Consider the following 21,785-nt stretch of genomic DNA (forward strand, 5'->3'; position numbering starts at 1 on the left):
CAGTTTTATGTGGTGTGAAGAACATTTTGAAGAGCCAGTTACCCAAGTCCTTCTCCCTCTTGATTCCATGCCAGAGCTGGTTTGAGGGGTTCAGGGTCAAGGGCAGACGAATCTCAAAGAGAAGCCCTGCTGATGACATTGGTCAGTGAGAAGTCTACACGAGCATCTTCCCATAATTCATAAAATAAACTGCTGAGTGAGAATCTAATTAAAAATGTTTTCAGTCTAAAAAGATGTAAATGAAAAGAATATATCTTCGAAGTCTCAAAAAGCGTAGAGAGTGCAGGAAGGAGAAATGAAGTTACTTACCAAATCCTGGAGAGCTCTTGAATTTTAAAACAGGTAAATTTGTATGAGTAAAAGGATGTACACTCTTCATGGTAGTAAACTTCTAGAACTCTTTTCCTATAAAGAAGTGACATGATGGCAGTGTGATTGTTGAGGATTATTATGGGAAACATTTAGAAGTTAGTGACAGGGTGGATAGACATATTCTCCCACAAATCTTCTTAATGTTATTGGCCTCTGATAAAAGCACATATTTGTGTTATAGCTGGGGTCCCCAAACCCTGGGCCACAGACCAGTATTATGAAACAAGTTGGCACAGCAAGAGGTGAGCAGAGGGAAAGGGAGCATTTACCACCTGAGCTCCAGCCTCCTGCCAGATCAGCAGTGGCATTAGGTTCTCACAGGAGAATTAACCCTATCATGAACCGTGCATGTGAGGGATCTAGGTTGTGGTCTCCTTATGAGAATCAAATGCCTGATGAACTGAGATGGAACACTTTCATCTGGAAACCACGCACCCCACCTCCTCCCCCATCCATGGAAAAATTGTCTTCCATAGAAACTGGTCCCTGGTACCGAAAAGGTTAGAGACTGCTGTGTTATAGGACCTAAGGGTATGCATTTTATACACTAAACTCACCCTGATTCATCTATTTTCCTTAGCTCTGATTTGCTCACTTACTGTAGCAGATGTGGTTGGGCTCCACCCAGACTCCCTCCTTACTATTTATGTGCATACCAACCCTACAGCCTTCCAGATGCAGAACCTGTGACTCTTTCCTGAGGGTTTTCTCTGGCCATTGTAACCTGCTAAAATTGTGTACAGTGCGGTGCCTTGGAGTTAATACCTTCCAGAGAGCAGCCCTCAACTAATGGCTGGTGTGAATTGATAGATTAATACCCCAGGCTCCTTGTTCCTCAGGAAGGAGCCAGCTCTGAGGTGTGTTCTACACTATCTCCCAAATAGAATACAGCCCTATTTGTCCACAGCTGTAACCTGTTCAATAACACACCCTGATTGTTTCTTTTCCTTCCTGATTTCACTTCCCACCCCCCTACTGATGCTTTCTAGGATCATGTTCCAAATAAGCTACTTGCACTGAAATCCTTGGCTCAGTGTATGCCTCTAGGAGAACCCAGCTGAAGATACTGAATTTTTAAAAATTTTGTTGAATAGATAGGCTTTTAAATTGCTTTAATCCTACTTAGAATGTAGTGAAATATAAATGAATAAAAATAAAGCCATAGTATTGAGTTTTATCCAACTCAGTTTTTGTAGCTTTTGATTTTATAACTTTTAATTTCAATTTCAAACATAGAAAAGGTGCAAGAGCAGCACAAAAAAATGCCATATGCCGTTCATCCAATTTTCCATATCCTTCATCCAGATGACCACATTTACCTATTATTTGTCTTCATCTGTTTTTGCTGCTATAACAGAATACCTGAGACTGAGTAATTTATAATGAACAGAAATTTGTTGGCTCACAGCTCTGGAGGCTGAGAAGTCCAAGGTCAAAGGACCAGCATCTGGCTAGGACCTTCTTGCTGAATCATCCCATGGTAGAAGACAGAAGGGCAAAAGAAGGCAAGAGAGTGTGCTTGCAGATTCAAGTCCTTTTTATAATTGCCATTAATCCATTCATGCGGGTGGGAGCCCTTATAACTTAAACACATCCCTGTAAGCCCTACTTCCCAATATTATTGCCTTAGGGAATAAGTTTCCAGCACATGCTTTTTGGAGGACACACTCAAACTGCAGCATCATTCTTCTGAATCTTTTGAGAGTAAGGTGCAGATATGATGCTCCTTTCTCCCTAAGTACTTCAGTATCTGTTCCATAAGAATAAAGGCATGTTTTTAATATAACCATAGCAAAGTGATCAAAATCAGAAAATTAACATTGGTACAGTACTTCTTTCTAATCTAAAAACCTTATTACAATGTTTCTAATTGTCCCAATGTTGTTTAATAGCAAAATTTCCCCCTTAGGTTCAGTATCTGATCCAGGATTATGCATTGCATTTAGTGTCATGTCTCTAGTCTCTGTTAATCTGGATCATTTCTTAGTCTTTGTTTTTTTATGACCTTGACACTTTTGAAGATTATAGGCCAGTTATTTCGTAGAATGTCCCCCAATTTGGATTATTCTTATGTCTCCTCATGATTATTTTGAGATTATCCACTTTTTGGCAGAAATACTATCAAAGTGATTACATGTTCTTCTCAGCACATAATATCAAAAGGCACCATTACTGATGATGATATTAACTTGATCACTTTGTTAAGGTGTCATCTACCAGGTTTATCTGCTGTAAGGTTACTATTTTTCTTTTTGTAATGAATAAGTGTTTGATGGAAACATCTCATGATAAAAAGTAAAAAAATGATTAAAGTAAGAGGAGATAAGTCAAAGAGAAACAGGAGCAAGCCAGAAAGTGTTCTCCTTGGCCAAATTTGGGACAATTTTATCATTAAAAAATGATAGTTACAGAATTCTATCCATTGCATAAAATGACAATCTATGACAATTTGATTATTAAAAATAATAGTTATTTGTCAATTATACCTCAATGAAGCTGGAAAAATGACTGTAACAGAAGATAACCCATTGCATAAAATAATAGTCCATGAATTCATACTCATTTATAAATAAATAAGTGAACAAATAAAGGGAGGAGAAGGATAAGTTCTTTATTAGGATAGAATTACAATTGACAAGTGTAGAATGAGTGAAGAAAAATGAATAGCAGTCATTAGAGTAATAATTGATTTAGGCAAGAATCATCAATGGGTGCTAAAACTTTCATCATTGGGCTATAATCATATTACATCAATAATTATGTAAGCAAAAATCACATAATCCAACTCACTTTTATCAAGCAAAGGACTTTGTCAGGACTCTGTGGGGAATGGCAAACAGAAGACCATATTCTTTTGGTCAGGCTTGGTGGCTCATGCCTGTAAACCCAGCACTTTAGGAGGCTAAGGTGGGTGGATCAATTGAGTCCAGGAGTTCAAGACCAGCCTGGGCAACATGGTGAAACCCTGTCTCTACTGAAAATACAAACAATTAGCCAGATGTGATGGTGCATGCCTGTAGTCCCAGCTATTCAGGGGGCTGAGGTGGGAAGTTCACTTGAGCCCAGGAGGTCAAGGCTACAGTGAGTCCTGATTGTGCCACTGCACTCCAGCCAGGGTGACAGAGTGAGACCCTGTCTCAAAAACAAACAAACAGAAAACCATGTTCTCCCAAGATTTTATTTTTAAATTTTATTAATTTTTTAAATTTAAAATTTTTATGGATTCATAATGGTTGTGCACATTATGGGGTACATGTGATAGTTTGATATAATTATACAATGTGTAATGGTCAAATTAGGATAATTAGAATGTTCAGCATCCCAAACATTCACCACTTCTTTGTGTTGGAAACATTCCAAATGCATTCATCTAGTTATTTTGAAATATACAGTGAATTATTGTTAAGTATAGACACCCCATTGTGCTACTGAATACTAGATCTTATTCCTTCTATCTAACTGTACTTTTGTACCCATTAACCAATGACTCTTTATCTCTCCTCCCCTTTACCCTTTTCAACCTCTGATAACCATTATTCTACTCTCTACCTTCATGAGACCAATTTTTTTCAGCTTCCAGGTGTAAGTATCTGTCTCTCTGTGCCTGGCTTATTTCATCAAACATAATGTCCTCCAGATCCATCAAATGACAGGATTTTATTCTTTTTTTATGGCTGAATAGTGTTCCATTGTCTACATGTACCACATTTTCTTTATCCATTCATCTGATGGTAGACCCTTTGGTTGATTCCATATTTGGCTTTTGTGAATAGGGCTGCAATAAACATGGGAGTGAATGTATCTCTTTTACATGGTGATTTCTCCCTAGACTTTATTTTGTTTTATTGTTAGAGATGGGGTCTTGCTATGTTGCCCAGGCTGGTCTTGAACTCCTGAGCTCAAGCAATCCTCCCACCTTGGCCTCCCAAAGTGCTGGAATCACAGGCATTAGCCACTGCACCTGGCCTCCCTAGACTTTAAATAGCCTACTAGCTAATAGAGAAGATTTGTGTACACAAGCCATTATGCAAAATAAATTGATGGTGTATCATATAAAATGAAGAGGAAAAATGAAACTATCCAAGACAGAATATTAGATGGAATGCACAATGTGTCTGACCCAGTGTGGTACCATTTTTACATTGTCTCTCATATGCACACAGTCCCCTAACATCAAATGTTTTCAGTGAGGAAGAAAACAGGCTCTAGTCCTTGGGACTAATGAGTGAGGAGGGAGAGAGATGTCTTTGTAGGCAGCTGCCTTTGTAGGCAGCTGCTACTTTGGTTTCCAAGGGGAACAGTGGTAGAAGCTGCAAAAGAAAAGGAGTGGGAAGGCTGTGGTTTAGCACAGATAGGTCATTTTACAAAGTGTCTCTACACAGGCAGTTAGTTACCTGGACTTCCTCAGAGTCCTTGGATAATAAAAATACTAAAGTGTTGGGATATTAATAAACAACAGATTTTAATTTTTCTTTCTGAATTTCTTGGGGAAAATCTTCGTTCTTAGAATCTATTTTCTCTACAATCCATCAAAGCCTGAGTATATTTCTCTCCCAGGGCCATAGTATGGTTTTCTCTTCTGCGCAGTTCACAGGTCCAAGTCACAGGGAAGAAAGAAGGAAATTAGCCACTGCAATCCATGCACCAAGAGCATGATTAAAATAGTACAAAAGAAAGTGATAAAGTAAACTATTCTCTATTCTGGCAGCTAGAGAAAGCTTCCAAGATCTCTAATGCAAATCTCCATTTCAAATTCACCATCAGAACCTGGTTCAGATACTTTCCCTGTGATCCCAATGCAGCTGTGCACCTGTAGCTAGGATCCTGCTGGGATCTCAGGAATGGTTTGGCAGGGAGAAGAGTTGACCAGGAATGGTTGGGACAACCCTGATCCTGATGGAGTGGGCTTTTACCAGGCAGACAATGAGTCTAAATCCCAGGGTCTAAAGAGGGCCTGTCCCACTTGGGTTCCCTCATATCTCCCTCACTAAGCAAAAGGTCTAGTTTTTGTGCACATAGTCCCTGCAAGGTCTGGAGACAGGTAGGGAGTTGTGAGCCCAGTTGAGCAAGTTAGGGTAGAGGACTAGGCTTCTGTTCCATCAGGGAAAGTGGAGTACACTGCCTCAAAACAGAATCTCTGTCTTAGGAATTAAATAAACTGAATTATTCATTGATATGGTTTGGCTATGTCCCCACCCAAATCTCATCTTGAATTCCCACGTGTTGTTGAAGAGACCTGGTGAGAGGTCATTGAATCATGGGGGCAGATCTTTCCTGTGCTGTTCTCGTGATAGTGAATAAGTCCTATGAGATGTGATGGTTTTAAAAAGGGGAGTTCTGGCACAAGCTCTCTCTTCTCTTGTCTGCTGCCATGTGAGACATGCCTTTCACCTTCCACCATGATTGTGAGGTCTCCCCAGCCATGTGGAACTGTAAGTCCAATCAACCTCTTTCTTTTGTAAATTTCCCAGCCTTGAGTGTGTCTTTATCAGCAATGTGAAAACTGACTAATATAGTAAATTTGTACCAGGAGTTGGATGCTGCTGAAAAGATACCAAAAATGTGGAAGTGACTTTGGAACTAGGTGACAGGCAGAGGTTGCAACAGTTTGGAGGGCTCAGAAGAAGATAGAAAAATGTGGGAAAGTTTGGAACTCCCTAGAGACTTGTTGAATGGCTTTGACCAAAATGCTGATAATAATATGGACAGTGAAATCCAGGCTGAGGTGGTCTCAGATGGCAATGAGGAACTTGTTGGGAACTGGAGCAAAGCTGACTCTTGTTATGATTTAGCAAAGAGACTTACAGCATTTTGCTCCTGCCCTAGAGATTTGTGGAACTTTGAACTTGAAAGAGATGATTTAGGGTATCTGGCGGAAGAAATTTCTAAACAGCAAAGCATTCAAGAGGTGACTTGGGTGCTGTTAAAGACATTCAGTTTTATAAGGGAAGCAGAACATAAAAGTTAAGAAAATTTGCAGCCTGACAATGCTATAGGAAAGAAAATCTCATTTTCTGAGGAGAAATTCAAGGTGGCTACAGAAATTTGCATAAGTAACGAGGAGCCAGATGTTAATCCCCAAGACAATGGGGAAAATGTCTCCAGGGCATGTCAGAGGTCTTCACAGCAGCCCCTCCCATTACAGGCCCAGAGGCCTAGGAGGAAAAAATGGTTTCCTGGGTCAGGCCCAGAGTCCCCATGCTGTGTGCAGTCTAGGGACTTGGCGTCCTGCATCCCAGCTTCTCCAGCTGTGACTAAAAGTGTCCAAGGTACAGCTTGGGCCATTGCTTCAGAGGGTGGAAGCCCCAAGCCTTAGCAACTTCCATGTGGTGTTGAGCCCGCAAGTGCACAGAAGTCAAGAATTGAGGTTTGGGAATCTCTGTCTACATTTCAGGAGATGTATGGAAACGCCTGGATGCCCAGGCAGAAGTTTGTTGCAGGGGTGGGGCCCTCATGAAGAACTCCTGATAGGGCAGTGTGGAAGGAAAATGTGGGGTTGGAGCCCCAACATAGAATTCCTACTGGGGCACCACCTAGTGGAGCTGTGAGAAGAGGGCCACCGTCCTCCAGACACCATAATGGTAGATCCACTGCCAGCTTGCACCATGTGCTTGGAAAAGCAGCAGACACTCAACACCAGCCTATGAAAGCAGCTGGGAGGGAGGCTGTACCCTGCAAAGCCATAGGGGTGGAGCTGCCTAAGACCATGGGAACCCACCTCTTGCATCAGCATGACCTGGATATGAGACTGGTGTCAAAGGAGTTCTTTTTTGGGCTCTAAGATTTGACTGCCCACCGGATTTCTGACTTGCATGGGACCTGTAGCCACTTTGTTTCAGCCAGTTTCTCCCATTTGGAACAGCAGTATTTACCCAATGCCTTTACTCCCATCGTATCTAGGAAGTAACTAACTTGCTTTTGATTTTACAGACTCATAGGTGGAAGGGACTTACCTTGTCTCAGATGAAACTTTTGACTGTGGACTTTTAAGTTAATGCTGAAATGAGTTAAGACTTTGGGGGACTGTTGGGAAGGCATGATTGTTTTTGAAATGTGAGGACACGAGATTTGGGAGGGTCTAGGGGAAGAATGATATGGTTTGGCTGTGTCCCCACCCAAATCTCATCTTGAATTCTCACATGTAGTGGGAGGGATCTGGTGGGAGGCAATTGAATCATGGGGGCCCGTCTTTCCTGTGCTATTGTCATGATGGTGAATAAATCTCACGAGATCTGATGGTTTTAAAAAGGGGAGTTTCCCTGCACAAACTCTCTCTTCTCTTGTCTGCTACCCTGTGAGATGTACCTTTCACCTTCTGTCATGATTATGAGGCTCCCCAGCCATGTGGAACTGTAAGTCTGATAAACCTCTTTCTTTTGTAACTTGCCCAGTCTTGGGTATATCTTTATCAGCAGTGTAAAAACAGACTAATACATTCATTAATTCAATTAAATTATTTACTGAATGTTTATTGTGTTCCAGACATTAGATCCAAATGCTGTTGCTTGGGCATAGCTGGGACTAGGGGCTATACCAGGCTCCTGGATATAAAACCATTTAAAAGCAGCTGGGCATGGTAGTGCATGCCTGTTGTTCCAGCTACTCAGGTGGATGAGGTAGGAGGATTGCTTGAATCCAGTAGTTTGAGGCTGTAGATCATGCCTGTAAACTTCATCCTGGGCAACATAGCCAGATCTCACCTTTTAAAAAGTACACATGCACCAATTGAAGGAGACCTGGGACCCATATCATTGGTATAACATGATAATTTTTTTAGAAATGGAAATTCTGGAGGTGGCCCCAGCATTCTGTATTCCAACAAGCCCTACAGGTGATTCTGATGTATGCTAGGGCTTGAGAACTACTGGCCTACCTTAATGATATTTGCTCAGGCCTTGGGTAGGGCTAAGAATGCTCATTCAAGGTCTCATAGGGTAGGACTAGGGAAGGCAAGGGTTATGTTTTCCAGTGGGTTGCTGGTTCCTTGATATATTAAATATGTATTATAAACCTTCTTAGAACTCTTATAAAAAGTCCATACCAATTTTTGTACCTAGAGTGAAGGCAGGACCTAGCAACTATTGTTGGGTAAATTTGGGGACCTCAAAATCTAACATCTGGAAGCAAAATATGTCCAGCAGATATATATTTTTTCTGATCATCCAAGTCTCCCTGCTGAGGGAAGAGGGGTTTATTGGGAGATTGCTATGCAGTGAATGACAAGGGCCAAGAAAATAAGGGTAATTCTGGGGGTTATGTAACTTTTTCTTTTTTCTTTTGATACTTCAATCTTTCTGACTTCTGGAAATTTGACTTCTCTGATTGATGCTTCTAGATTTGGGAATTGGGGGAAGACTTCACAAAGTATAGTTATTTGAATGCTAGTCTTCAGAAAAGCCCCATGGAATACTGTACACTCAGTTCCTGTCTTTGTCTTTTTTTGGTGCTGCTATAACAGAATACCACATACTGGGTAATTTACAAAAGCCAGAAATTCATTTCTCACAGTTTTGGAGTCTGGAAAGTCCAAGATCAAGGCACCAGTATCTAGTGAGGGCTGTTCTCTGCTTCCAAGATGGTGCCTTGAAAGTTGCATCCTCTGGAGGGAAGGAACACTATGTCTTCACGTGGCAGAAGGTGGGAGGGCAAAAAAGGGCCAAACTCCTTTGGCTAAGCCCTTTTATAAAGGCATTATTCTATTCATGGAGGTGGAGCCCTCATGATCTAAATACCTCCCAAAAGGCCCTACCTCCCAACACTGTTGCATTGGAAATTAAGTTTCCAATGCATGAACTTTTGGGGATATATTCAGACATGTGTTTTAAATTACCTTTTTATTTTTAATTGACAGATAATAGTTTTATATATTTATGGGGTAGAAAGTGATGGTTTGGTACCTGTATACATTGTACAATAATTATGTCAAGCTAATGAACATAATACATCATCTCATATGCTTATGCTTTTATAGTGAGAACACTTAAGATCTATTCTTTCAGCAATGTTGAAAATACAATACATTATTGTTAACTATGGTCACCATACTTTACAATAGATTTGGAAAACTTACTCCTTTTGTCTAACTGAAACTTTGTACCTATCCACCAACATCTCCTCATTCCCTTACTCCAGCTTCTGGTAACCACACTTCTACTCTCTACTTCTATAAGTTGAACTTTTTTGGATTCCACATATGAGACCATGCCCTGAATCTTTTCACTTAGCGTTGACATCCTCCAGGTTCATCCGTATTGTCACAAATGACAAAATTTCCTTCTTTTTAAAGTCTGAATATTTCATTGTGTATAATATACAATGCTTTCTTTATCCATTCAACTGTTAGTGAAGATTTAGGTTCATATGTTGGCTATTGTGAATGGTGATGCAATAAATATGGGAGTGCAAATATCACTTCAACATACTGATTTCATATCGCTTGTGTATATATCCAGTAGTGGGATTGCCGGTTTATATGGTAATTCTACTTTTAGTTTTCTGAGGAAGCTCAATGACTATACTAATTTACATTCCCACCCACTGTGTGCAAAGGTTCCTTTTTCTCCACATCCTCTCCAGCACTTGTTATCTTTTGTCTTTTTGATAATAACCATTTTAGCGGGTGTGAGGTGATATCTTATTGTGACTTGAATTTGTATTTCTTTGATGATTATTTTAAGCATTTTATACCTGTTGGTCATTTGGATGTCTTCTTTGGAGAAATGTCCATTCAAGTCCTTTGCCCATTTTAAAATTGGATTGTTTTATTGCTATTGAGTTGTTTGAGCTCCTGATACATTTTGGATATTAACCTGTTTATATGGTTTGGCTCTGTGTCCCCACCCAAATCTCACCTTGAACTGTAGTAATCCCCATGTGTTGTGGGATGGACCTGGGGGTGGGGAGGTAGTTGAATCATGGGGGCAGGTTTTTCCGGTGCTGTTCTCATGATAGTGAACAAGCCTCACAAGATGTGATGGTTTTATAAAGGGGAGTTCCCCTGCACATGCTCTCTTGCCTGCTGCCATGTAAGACGTCCCCTTTGCCCTTCCTTTGTTTTCCTCCATGATTGTGAGGCCTCCCCAGCCATGTGGAACTGTGAGTCAACTAAATCTCTTTCCTTTATAAATGACTCAATCTAGGGTATGTCTTTATTAGCAGTGTGAGAACAGACTAATACACCTGCTATCAGATGTATGGTTTGCAAATATTTCTCCCACTCCCTAGGTTATCTTCACTCTGTAGATTGTTTCCTTTTCTGTGCCTAAGTATTTTAGTTTGCTAAAATCCCATTATCTATTTTTGCATTTGTTGCCTGTGCTTTTGGTGTCATATCCAAAAAATCATTTGGGCCTTGAATTTTTGCAGCCTGAAGGGTGACAGCCTGCTTTGAGGGGATCTCGCCTGGGAGGAAAATTGAGCACAACCTGTGTTCCTTGTTTGCTCTTGCCTCACCCTGCAACACATTGTTGGGGTCTTAGTTCTGGCCTCTGTATTGTTGCTTGCATTTAATACCCCATTCTTCTTTCAGTGGAAAATTTTGGCTGACTTTATGCATTTAAAATTATTTAACTTTACTGTCTTTATCCTTCTAATACTTCAGCTAGTCTTATTCACTTTATATTCATTTAGCTTCATAGTTTTTATTATACTTTTTAGTCTATTATTGAAAAGTTTTTTGAACACATTTGATCTTATTTATTGGATACTATTTTATATTTCTTTTAACCCTGCCCAGCAGGATATTTCTAGCTAAATATTGCCCTTATTGGAATATACACTTAAATTGAGTACATATTTATTTTCACAGCCATTTAAAAATATATTAAAATTCTCTAACATTTTCCTTTTACTCTTTACATTTTTAAAACATTTTCTGTTTGGTTTGTCCTCTTAGTCCATTTTCTAGCATTTGCTTCTAAAGTAGAGATGAGAAGTGGTAACGCTAGGGGGATGGAGGGGGTGGATGCCGCAACAGTGACTGGCTTAATCAGGGATTGTTGGCTCTTTTCCCCATGCCCACAATTCTGCTCATTCTTTCCCTATGCTCCCTTTCCTATACATACTTAAAGGAGGTCTTTCTTTCTATTGTTAAAAGAGACCCTGATATTCATCATAGTCAAGATAAAGAGTTACTCTAATTAAATCCTATTTTTACCTAGTCAGATAGTTGGGAAAATTCACAGGAAAAATTACATGGGTCAGAAGTTATTAAGACCGGCCTCAAATTCTGCTCACAGGAATTGCTGAACAATGCCATCTCTTGTTCCAGAACAAGCCAGGATTTCTCTGAATTACGAACCATGGTCTCTGAGTATTTACAGCTTTTTTGGAGAAGGGGAGCATCACTGGGGGTGGTGGGAGAGGGTCTGCAACTCAGCCCCTCAATACTGACCCAAGAGAATACCCAGGTGGTCTTGAAGGTCTTGTTAAGAATTATTGGTGAAAAAACTTTTTAGAAGGACAATAGTCAAAGCTGAGGAATTATATTTTGTTGACCTACTTGCAGGATTAACCTGAGTACGTTGATTCACCCTATTTCTGGTCAGGAATTCAATGGTTGTCACATGCTCCTAGAACCACCAGTTCTTATCACGTGTTTGGTGCAGTCTCTGACTCATGGAGTGGAAGTTAGGTCAATCATGGAGGTAGGGGAAAATGTTCTGGAAGGATTTCTTTCTTCTTGTTATATAAGACATGGTTTTCCCAAAGAAACAATATACTAAAATAAAAGTTAGGGTCCCAACCCACAGAAGCCAATTTTAACCCACATTGTTGCTGACTATATTCAACTTGAAAAAGAAACTAGACTTTGAGGGTGACCTAAATGGCGCAATTTAGAGTTTTCACTGAGCAAGATGGAATAAATGAGTGTGTCAGGGGGTGAAGTAGGGGATTGGAAAGATGGATAAAATGTGGTCCCCGCCTTCAAGGAGCTCACACTACAGTTGGAGAGACAGATACCTATGCAACTAATGTGTGTGATGATAGTGGTGGATGGTGTTGTGAGGCCAGAGAATAATAGAAGGATTAGTTCTGAGTCAGAAAATCCAGAAGATGGTGGAAGATGTGGCAGCTTCTCCTTGAAGGACGTTAGGGCCTTACGCAGCAGAGGGATGAAGACAGGGCATTTGAGGCACAGAAAATGGTTGGGACAAAGCCTTAGGGTGGTCAGCTGCAGGGCACAATCAGGAATATTCAAGAAGCTCCCGCAGGGGATGGGAGGTAGTTCGGAAAAGCAGAGGAACAGAGTGGACCTTTCTGAGTTGGTCTGATGGTCTAATCACTTATATAGAAAATAATGGCCAGGTGCGGTGGTTCACGCCTGTAATCCTAGCACTTTGAGAGGCTGAGGCTGGTGGATCACCTGAGGTCAGGAGTTCAAGACCAGCCTGGCCAACATGGTGAAACCTCGTCTCTACTAAAAATACAAAAATTTGCCATTTGGTGGCAGGCGCCTGTAATCCCAGCTACTGGGGAGACTGAGGCAGGAGAATCGCTTGAAACCTAGGAGACGGAGGTTGCAGTGATCCAAGATCATGCCACTACACTCCAGCCTGGACGACAGAACGAGACCCTGTCTCAGAAAAAAAAAAAAAAAAAGAAAGAAAATAATTGTCCATACTTTTCATGTTAAGATACAGGCAGGTGATTTTCAAAAGCCTAGTTTTTTCAAACAAATGTGGTCTTGCCTCCTACTGAAGAGTTGTCTTATGTACAATAGTTCATTACCATGAAAAATAAGAAAGTGATTAATTGCAAAATTATCTTTATGTTTAACTTTCTAAAGATAGATTTGTCAAAGAGCAGCACAGGAGATTTTTAATAGCTTTATATACTGTTTTGTAATCGGTTCATTTTGTAACTCTGTACCTTATTAGGGATAAAGCATGTAAAGCTTCGTACTATCACCGAGAATACCAAGTCTGCAGGCTCTAATCTGGGGTCGGGGAAGGAATAAAGGGAAAAATAAAAAAAGAATCCCTAATAAGAGTCAGTCCCAGGAAAAACTTGCCAAAGACTGTGGATATCTAACATCAGTGCCTGCCTGTTTGTGTATCTGGGCAGCATCATGTACACATTTCTTTTGGTTGGGTGCCCATAGAGTGAGGACCCTGCGGTAGGTCATGAGAAATCAAAGTCATGGTCTCAGACTCAATGGTGTCTACATGATTTTATGTGAACTGGACAAGAGTTTGAATGGAATCTAGTCTTTTATTAAGATATTTAGGCAAACCAAGCATTTGTCCCCATTTCCATCCTCAGTTTAGTTTTTCCCAGTAGGAAACTGAAACACAGAAAACTCAAGGGCAGAGTCTATCAGATTCCTGAAATTTCAGTTCGTTTGTAAGTCACTGATAGGCGACAATACATATACATATGAAATACAGTCTATTATAAAATATATGATGAGGTACTTTAAGAAAATGCTTTTGGCATATTACAAAGTCATTATTATTGTTTACATCTATTTATCATTTTGCTTGTTGAACACGATGCTCTTGAAGACTGACACCACTGTAATCTAATTGTGAAAAACACACCACTGGTATCTTAGCTGGGGAAATGTTCCGTCTTACTCCTAAACATACTAGTTCTGGTCCTGATGGGAGGATCTTTTGGAAGAAGCATTATTTTGTTTCCCACCCTGGGTCTTATATCCACAAGAGTGAAGGGAAGACCCACACAACAATATGGAGAGTTCCATTCATTTACACATTTCTGCCTCCTCTCTCTCATCCACAAGGAGATAGCTGTTCAATAGTAAAGTTCCTCTCTATTGGCATATAACAAATAATATAGCAGTGTAACCAGCAATAGGAAAAAACATATAAAATCATCCATAAAACTTAGTATCTTGCCAGCAATAAGGAATGGCATGATAAATTATGGAACATCACTAAAATGGCATATTACACAATTGTTCATTGATAATTAGAAATACTACATAGAAACATGGAAACATGCTTGGAATATAATTCAAAGAGAAAAGAAAAACACACTATTATAATATGTATGCTGCATATGCATGTGGAGGAAGCCTGGAAGATGATATACCAAAATAGAAACACAGTAGTTGCTTTAGGATAGTGAGGTTGCGGGTTTTCAGAAACCTTTTCTTTAATGTGATAAAATACTAGTATTAATAATAGTGAATTCACCAAATAAATGATGTTGTGGGTACAGAGGGAGGCTATTAATAAATAAGTAGAGCTTGGACATTGCAAAAGAGAAAAAACATTTAACAGAATGAATCTTCCTTTCCTACATTTGTCATCTCGGTGGATATTAAGATCCATAGTATTGAAAACATTTTCAAAGCAGCTGCTTAGCAGGGTTTGGAAGAGAGCCTGAACTTAACTGTATCTGGATTTTGTTTGCCAAGATGACTGCAACAGAAAAAAAATCTTAAAACAGATGTCTAATATGCTCTCGTTTGAGTATCTTGTCTGAATTCTCACTTAAGAATCAAGAAGCAGTTTGGAAAAACAATCCATGTGCACAATAAGTAGGCATACAGAGCAAGAGAAATTCAGTAGAGAAATTTTGAAAATAAAATGCCTATTCAAAATCAAGTTGCAATGTCTATTTGGATTAACAGCAAAATAAAGTAATACCTACTTAAATTTATATCTGTCTAGGAGCTCTTAAAGGCTACCAGGAACAATCCTCATGTCTATTATATTGATAAGAACAATTTGCTAAAACTGTCTAACTCATCGGAATGAGTTGCTGTCTTTTCCTCTAAAGGGCTGAAACACTTTTTTTCTCTTTCTCTTCTACCTCTGTTCAAAAGAATGTGGCTTTTAGTCTTTTTTTGTGTACATTTTTTTTGACTTTGGAAGTTTAACTCTGAATAGTACTTACAAGTATTGATTTGGGGCACCAGGCTACCTTGTTGCATATAGAAAGGGGTTGGTTAATATGTTAGGAGAAATTCACACACACAATCATACATTTTATTCTCACTGGTCAAAGTTAAAACCTCTCACACCAACATTTGCAAACCTTTATTTTAGCACAGGAAAATATTTCCTCAAATGCATACTTAAATACCTTAAGTATCTTAAGTAGGCAATGGGAGAAGAAACATGAAATAGGTTTTTTTCTGAAGCAGAACTTGAAAACAAGATAAAATACCTTATATCTCTAAACTAGTAGTTGACCCTCAATCTGGAAAGAGACAGAATGATATAAAGGAGTTTGAAATGGTTCCAAGAAATCAGAAAGTAACTTTTCCAACCCCCAAACCATACCTGACACTACAAGCATCTTCTTTCAGAAAATTGCAGCATTATTGTCTAAGATTTGTTGAGTCTCTGTGAACATCTCTGTCTTACTATCTCCTCATCTCTAACGGTGGCAAACATCTTAAAGGAAGTTTTTATTCCTAAGAGTTATCCAATAGTTATCACCATTATAAAAATATGATTCTCTGTTTTCAAAATGCACTACAATTATTAAAAGTTACTGTGATTTTAGGAAACTATCTCTCCCCATCCCAAATCCAAATGTCAATCACATTTAGTGCAAGCTTGTGTATTAGATACTTTGAGTTATACCAACATTTTAAGTTTTCTCCTCAAAAATATTTTACTCTGATTATGTTCATTTTATTCTCAGGAATGCATTGTGTTGAATAAATGAAATTTGGTAATAAAACACATCTGCTTTCATACATGTACAAAATTCTTTTTTGAGTAGTAGCAGTGCAATCTATGTCACATAATTATCATAAATTTCATAACTTTGGCATGCATTTTGCTGTAACTTATTTCCTGGCAATATGTAAAGTGCCTTTGACATAACACCATAGAATATTTAAACTGAAAATGAATGATAGAAATAATCGAGCGTAAATCAGTTCCCCCTCCCTTCACAGAGTAAGAAACTCAGGTGTAAGAAGATAAAATTTGCCCAAGATCATGCACCTCATTTCTGACATTTAAGCCCTACTAAAATAATTACATATTTTTGATCTTGAACTTGACTTGAAAATTATGATTTTTTAAAAAGAGCGTGATTCTTAAGACAGAACAATTGCTATGCTTAAGAAAGAATTGCAGAGTTGGAAATGAAATACACAAAAAATATATGCCCAAATTTTTGTCCTCAATTCCCCTTTTGGGAGAAAGTAACTAAGACTATATGATCACTTAAAATGATCATTCTTTGAAGGATACAAAATACTTCTGATCTTCAAGATGAACTCTATCACTATTCCTATATATAATTCATATTTTTCTTCACCAGGGATCAAATGGCATTCTGCTTGATAGCCTTCGTATCTATTGCAGTTGAGCAAGTGAAATAGAAAGCACATTTTAGGATATCATTGTGATTTGTTGTTTTCCTCAGCAGCAAAAATGTATGAAATAAAGAGACTTTTATCATGTAATGTTCACTGATCAGGTGAGCTTAATAAAATCTAGGCTTCAGTTAAATTTAGTAGATGAGTTCTTGTTTCACTGGCATTTACAGTCTGTGAGAGGAGTTGAACAAATGTACAAATAATGACACTTCCAAAGGTTTAACCATTGCATTTCATACAAATTATGTGCAATGTTCAAGGCTAATGTGTAGACTTTATAGTTTTCAGATTTTAAAAGGTATATAGGAATGGTAATTATCAGTACCTGTCTGCCAATGTTAAAGACTTGGATATATATGTAAAATTCATTTTGTCTTGATGAAAACAAATTCCAATCTATGAAAGTATCATATCAAGTAATGTTGCACCTGGTAAGGAAACAATACATGAATGATAGTAAATGTTTAGAAAAAACCCATTTCAGATAAAGACGCAATAAATGGATTTAAATGAAGAGTTTAAGAAGTAACATAGCCATCTAAAAATGTTAACTTTTCACATAGCTGGTCACACTTATTTTACTTTATTAGAGACCAGATCTTGTCAGACAATAATGCCACAAGACTCAGTTACATAATCCAACTGTCTTTAACTACCCTTTTCCCAAAAACCATCCCATCTAAGGAGGGTTTAACTCTTATATCTTGATTTTTTTTCTTTCAGCAAATACCAAGTGTGATAAGCTTTTCACCAGGCAAAAATTATTTTATATAACAGATCATTAATTTTATTTTCAATTTGTTCAAACATAAAGCAGCTCAGTTTCCCTATGGTCAGCTCGTGCATCATTTGATGCCTCACATCTGCAGCCCACTCTAGATTTATCTTGCTCTCAGCTGGTCCTGGATAGCACTTTTTGGGTTATTTTACAAAACATTTAACATTGTGTAAATTGTTAAGAAGCAACTGGAGTAGCTTCCTTTCCTACCCACTGCCTCTTCCAGTGTCCTTAACCCTTATCACCCTTCCCTAAAATGTGTCCCCAACATGCCTATTTACATGACTCTCGGGTACCAGAGGTTATCACACCCATCACATACCAGGTCAATTTCTAACAGTGTGAAGGCTCTCCGAGCAGAGCAATTTCCTTCCACGGGGAGCTGGGCTTAGTCATATTCTATCAATCCAGCCACCTTTGTATGCAGAGATTAGACGATGGTCTCGTGGTCCCACCTGCCTTGTATCTGATTGATATAACAACAGTATCTGTCATAGGGGCTGTTCTGCTTGTAGGAGCAAACGATGATACTGTCCTGGGGCACAAAGAAGATGCTGTCCTCAGGCTCAGGGCACTCAGATCTGTCCCTTGCTGAGCACTTGACGTCCAAGGCACTGTAGGCGAGGGAACTGCCCGAAGGGCAGTAGCCGTTCAGGTATCTGGACGTCTCCTCCTGATGCCCATTCTGGACGAGGCTCTGGCATTCTCCTTCCTCCGTGAGTGTGGGGCTGTTGATGGAGCTGGCCACGGACACCTCACCCTGGCTTTGTGGGGGAGGCTTCCCCCTGAGGCCCGCCTTCTTAGCCAGCTCATCTGAGCTCCCCTTGCCGGATTCTAGGTCTGAAGGGGTCCTCAGCAGCTCTACCACCTCCTTGTCTTTGGGTTTCCGGAAGCAGGGCAATTTGCGGACCCACAGCAGCTCGTTCTCTGGCCACTTGGTGCATCCCTCGGTTTTCCTGGCCAAGGCAATGGCTGCGATGCCTGGTAGGCAGATGGCTGGCCCGATGGCCAGGAGGGGGATGTTTCCCAAAGTCTCCCCTTTCATCCCAGAGACGGTGAACATGAAACCAAAGACCAGGAAGACACTGACCAGGGCCACGACCAGCCCAGTCCTCGGGTTAATGTCATCAGGCCGCATCTTTCACTCCATCCAGGTTGGGGGCTGCTTGCTGACCAGGGAGCAGCGTTCTTCTATTCTGTCAGAGATGAAACCACAGTGCGTTAAAAAAAATCCAAGTCAAGCTCCCACCCACCAACTCTTGTCTCGCTCTTGCCCTTTGTCTCCGACTTGCTTCTTGACTTTCAGTCTTGATCTCTGTCTCTGTATCTCTCTTGCAATCTATTTCTCTCTCTGCGTTTCTCTTGCAATCTCTCCCTGTTTCTATTTCTACTCTTTCTCTCCGTTCCCTCTCCCTCCCTCCCTTTCTTGTGCCCTCCCTCTCTTCCTCTCACTATTGCAACCTCTGTCTCTCTCTCATATCAACGCGCACCGGCTGGGGTCAACGAGGTACCTGAGGTTTCCTGCCCTCTCCAGGAAGTAGTGAAAGAAGCCAGGCTGTCTCCTCAGAAGCCTCCACAGCAGCTGCCCCCTCGGCTCGCTCCCTTGGTTCTGGGAGGAAAGCCTGGTTTCCCCCACGGATTCTGCATCGGGGAGGTGGAACGTGGGAGAGCGGCTCTCCCAGAAGTGCCCGTCGGTCCCGGTGCTGTGCAAGCGGAGCCCAGCGCCAGCTCAGCGCGCAGAGCGCGGGGCGCGGGAGGAGGAGGGAGCACTGAGTCTGGGAAAGAGGGGACGCGGCGCGAGCCTGGCCTTGTTACATCACTGTCAGAGCAGGCTCAGAAACGCAGACAGACGCGCGGGGGCGCGAGGGGGTCAGCCCCAGAGAGAGGCCACCCGGCGGCAGGCGCTGCACGGGGTCTCGTCGGGGCTGCTGGGAGCGGCCGGGGTTTGTCCCGCCGCCGTTCCGGAGGCTGAGCGGGGCGACCTGACCCGCTTCCGTGCCCGGGAAGGGTCTGGGGCGCGAGGCTGCCAGTGGCCGGAGTCGGAAACCAGGGTCGGTTTGCCCACGGGGCAGCCGTTGGAATGTCCGAGCTCGGGCTCCCAGTCCGGGATCCGAGGAGTTAGGTGCCAGCTGGAGATGTCCCTCGGGGACCCGCACCCTTCTCCAGTTACAAATCCGGGTGACTGACGGCAGGCCCAGGGGCTCCCCGACCGCCCTTCTCTCAACCCCTCGACTCGGGGTTTGGGGGGGTGTGTGTCCCTCGGGGAGCCGGTGCCCGAGGATGCTTTGGTCCCGGCTCTGGGCGGTGGCGACGCGCGAAAGCGCTCTTGCAGCGGAGCAACTGCGCCGCGGGAGCGCACAGAACCAGCGCCCAGGAGGAGTGGGTTAGTGGTGAGGGGTGGGTGCCAGGCTAGTCCGGGCCTTGGGGGAGTCCCCGGAGTCCCCGTGGCTTTCCAACTCCAGGCTCGGGAGAGGGTGACCTTGGAGCCAGGATTTCACTTCTACAGCGCTGTGGTGCCAGGCGGACAGGGAGAAGGGCTCCCTGGCCCCCACTTCACGAGAAGGGGCCTTGACCGGTCAGGACCACCACCCTACGACGCCGCTCCAGCTCTGGGCGATTCTCTCCTTACTTGCTGAAGCAGGCGTTGAGAGCCTGCGTTCCTCCCGCTCTGGTAGTTGGCAGAGGCAGATGGATTCCTCTGGCCCCGGGGGGCAAGACTGGCTTTGGCTGTGATTCTTCAACAGGGCTGCCCATTTAGGATAGGGGAGGGCGGTGGAGTACAGGTTGGTGAGCGGTACATGCTTTCATGTCAAGACAGTGCTTTGCTGGAAAGAATTTTCACATCCAGGCCTTCCCCAGTTAAACTACCTGTATGTTCCTGGGCAAGTGACTTAACCTCTCTGAGAATCAGTCGTCCTATCTGTAAAATGAGATTAATACCAAATATATGAGGAAACATTGTGAGGATTAAATAAACGTAAAGTTCCTAGCACAATGCTTGGTACATAGTCTGTGTACAAAAATTACACACACATGCACACACATACACATGTATATGTATATATATTTGTCATCATAATTAGCGTCTTCATCATGTATGACAGGAGCCAAACAAATCATAAAGGCTGTGGGACTAAGGACTTTTTATCCACTAGGCAATGAAGAACCCTGGATGTATTTTAAGCAAAGATCAATATAAAAACGTTCCAGTTTGACTGAAAGGGATGGTAGGTGAGAGCACAGGTTGGAGCTGGTAAGTCTGGAAGCGGGGAGTCTTGTTCAGTAAGCTGAGAAGTTCAGTTAGGCGGCCAAGACATGATGTGGCCTTAACAATGTCAGGCTGGTAGAGGAGTTAGAAGGAAGCAGATCTGAGGGTATTTAAGAGTTGAATGAAGTGTCTTGGAGCACAGTGAAGTGAGATGAAGGGAGGAGCCAAGGTCAACTCCCAACTTTCTCACTTTCAGAGGGGTAGGTCAGGAAGCAGATCTTTCTCATTTTCCACTCCATCATCTATTTTGTATCTTTTGTACTCATGATCATTAGACAGCTGCTGCACCTTTAGGCATAGAATCATTTAGGAGGGAAGAAAGGAGAAAATGCAAAGGGTAAAAGTGAGGTGCCAGTTCTTTGGCCACTTGTATGAGGACAATAATACTTTTCCTGGCAGCCCCACCGAGTAGATAGGCATCTGCTTATAATCGACCAGAGATGGATGAGCTTTGGGATACAAAGGTACCTGGGAAATTGTTGTTTATTTATTTACCAGATCCACTGATGATCTGAAAAAAGGGTTTTGTTTAAAAGGAAAAAGGGAGAATACTGGAGAAGCAGCTTGCTATGTGTGTTACAATTATTGAAAACTTTTCCCTTCTTAAAACCATCTCTTTTACGGACACCATTCTATCCTAGTTTTCTTCCAATCTCCCTGGTCACTCATTTGTAGGCTACTTTATAAACTCCTATTTTATTTATTTTTATTTTAACAAACCCCTTAGATACTGATGTTCTGTGGGTTCTATTCTTGCTTCTCCCCTTTCCTGATTTCTCTTCTCTTCCTTCTCATTCTATAATAGCCTCAAACAGCCTGAATAGGCTGATGACTCCCAAAACTCTCTCTTTATCTTTGTCCTTTTCCCTCAGCCCCAAATCTATAATATCCAACTGTCTGCTTCATATCTCTAATCTGGGTGGTATACAGACACCTCACACTTGCTAGCGACTTTAGACTTCAGGGATTTAGACTTTAGCGATTTTGATCTATGGGGATTTCAACATTAGTGATTGTGGGGTTTGGGATTGTGTCCTTTGGGATTATGTTTCAAACCC

General features: G+C 41.4%; 1 protein-coding gene across 6 annotated transcripts; it reads right to left on the reverse strand.

Moving 5' to 3' along the window:
- Window positions 1-309: 309 nt before the first annotated feature.
- On the reverse strand, window positions 310-19,321 carry TMEM215 (transmembrane protein 215). Of its 6 annotated transcripts, none has more exons than XR_008504747.2 (4): window positions 18,971-19,256; window positions 17,782-18,655; window positions 17,007-17,109; window positions 310-405 (listed from the first exon to the last, which is right to left on the reverse strand). XR_008504747.2 is itself a non-coding variant. In XM_063650243.1 (2 exons), the coding sequence occupies exon 2, from the start codon at window positions 18,595-18,597 to the stop codon at window positions 17,890-17,892; it is 708 nt and encodes a 235-aa protein (XP_063506313.1). In that variant the 5' UTR covers window positions 18,598-18,655; window positions 18,971-19,321; the 3' UTR covers window positions 17,443-17,889. The 6 variants fall into 6 exon arrangements, 2 of the variants coding, with proteins under 2 accessions (XP_063506313.1, XP_054358856.1); XR_008504745.1 differs by lacking the exon at window positions 310-405 and adding an exon at window positions 13,568-16,658 and having other exon boundaries at window positions 18,971-19,321; XR_008504746.1 differs by lacking the exons at window positions 310-405; window positions 17,007-17,109 and adding an exon at window positions 13,574-16,658 and having other exon boundaries at window positions 18,971-19,321.
- Between the last annotated feature and the right edge of the window lie 2,464 nt (window positions 19,322-21,785).

Source organism: Pongo pygmaeus, chromosome 13 (assembly GCF_028885625.2).
Source record: "Pongo pygmaeus isolate AG05252 chromosome 13, NHGRI_mPonPyg2-v2.0_pri, whole genome shotgun sequence".
NCBI classification, from domain to species: Eukaryota; Metazoa; Chordata; class Mammalia; order Primates; family Hominidae; genus Pongo; species Pongo pygmaeus.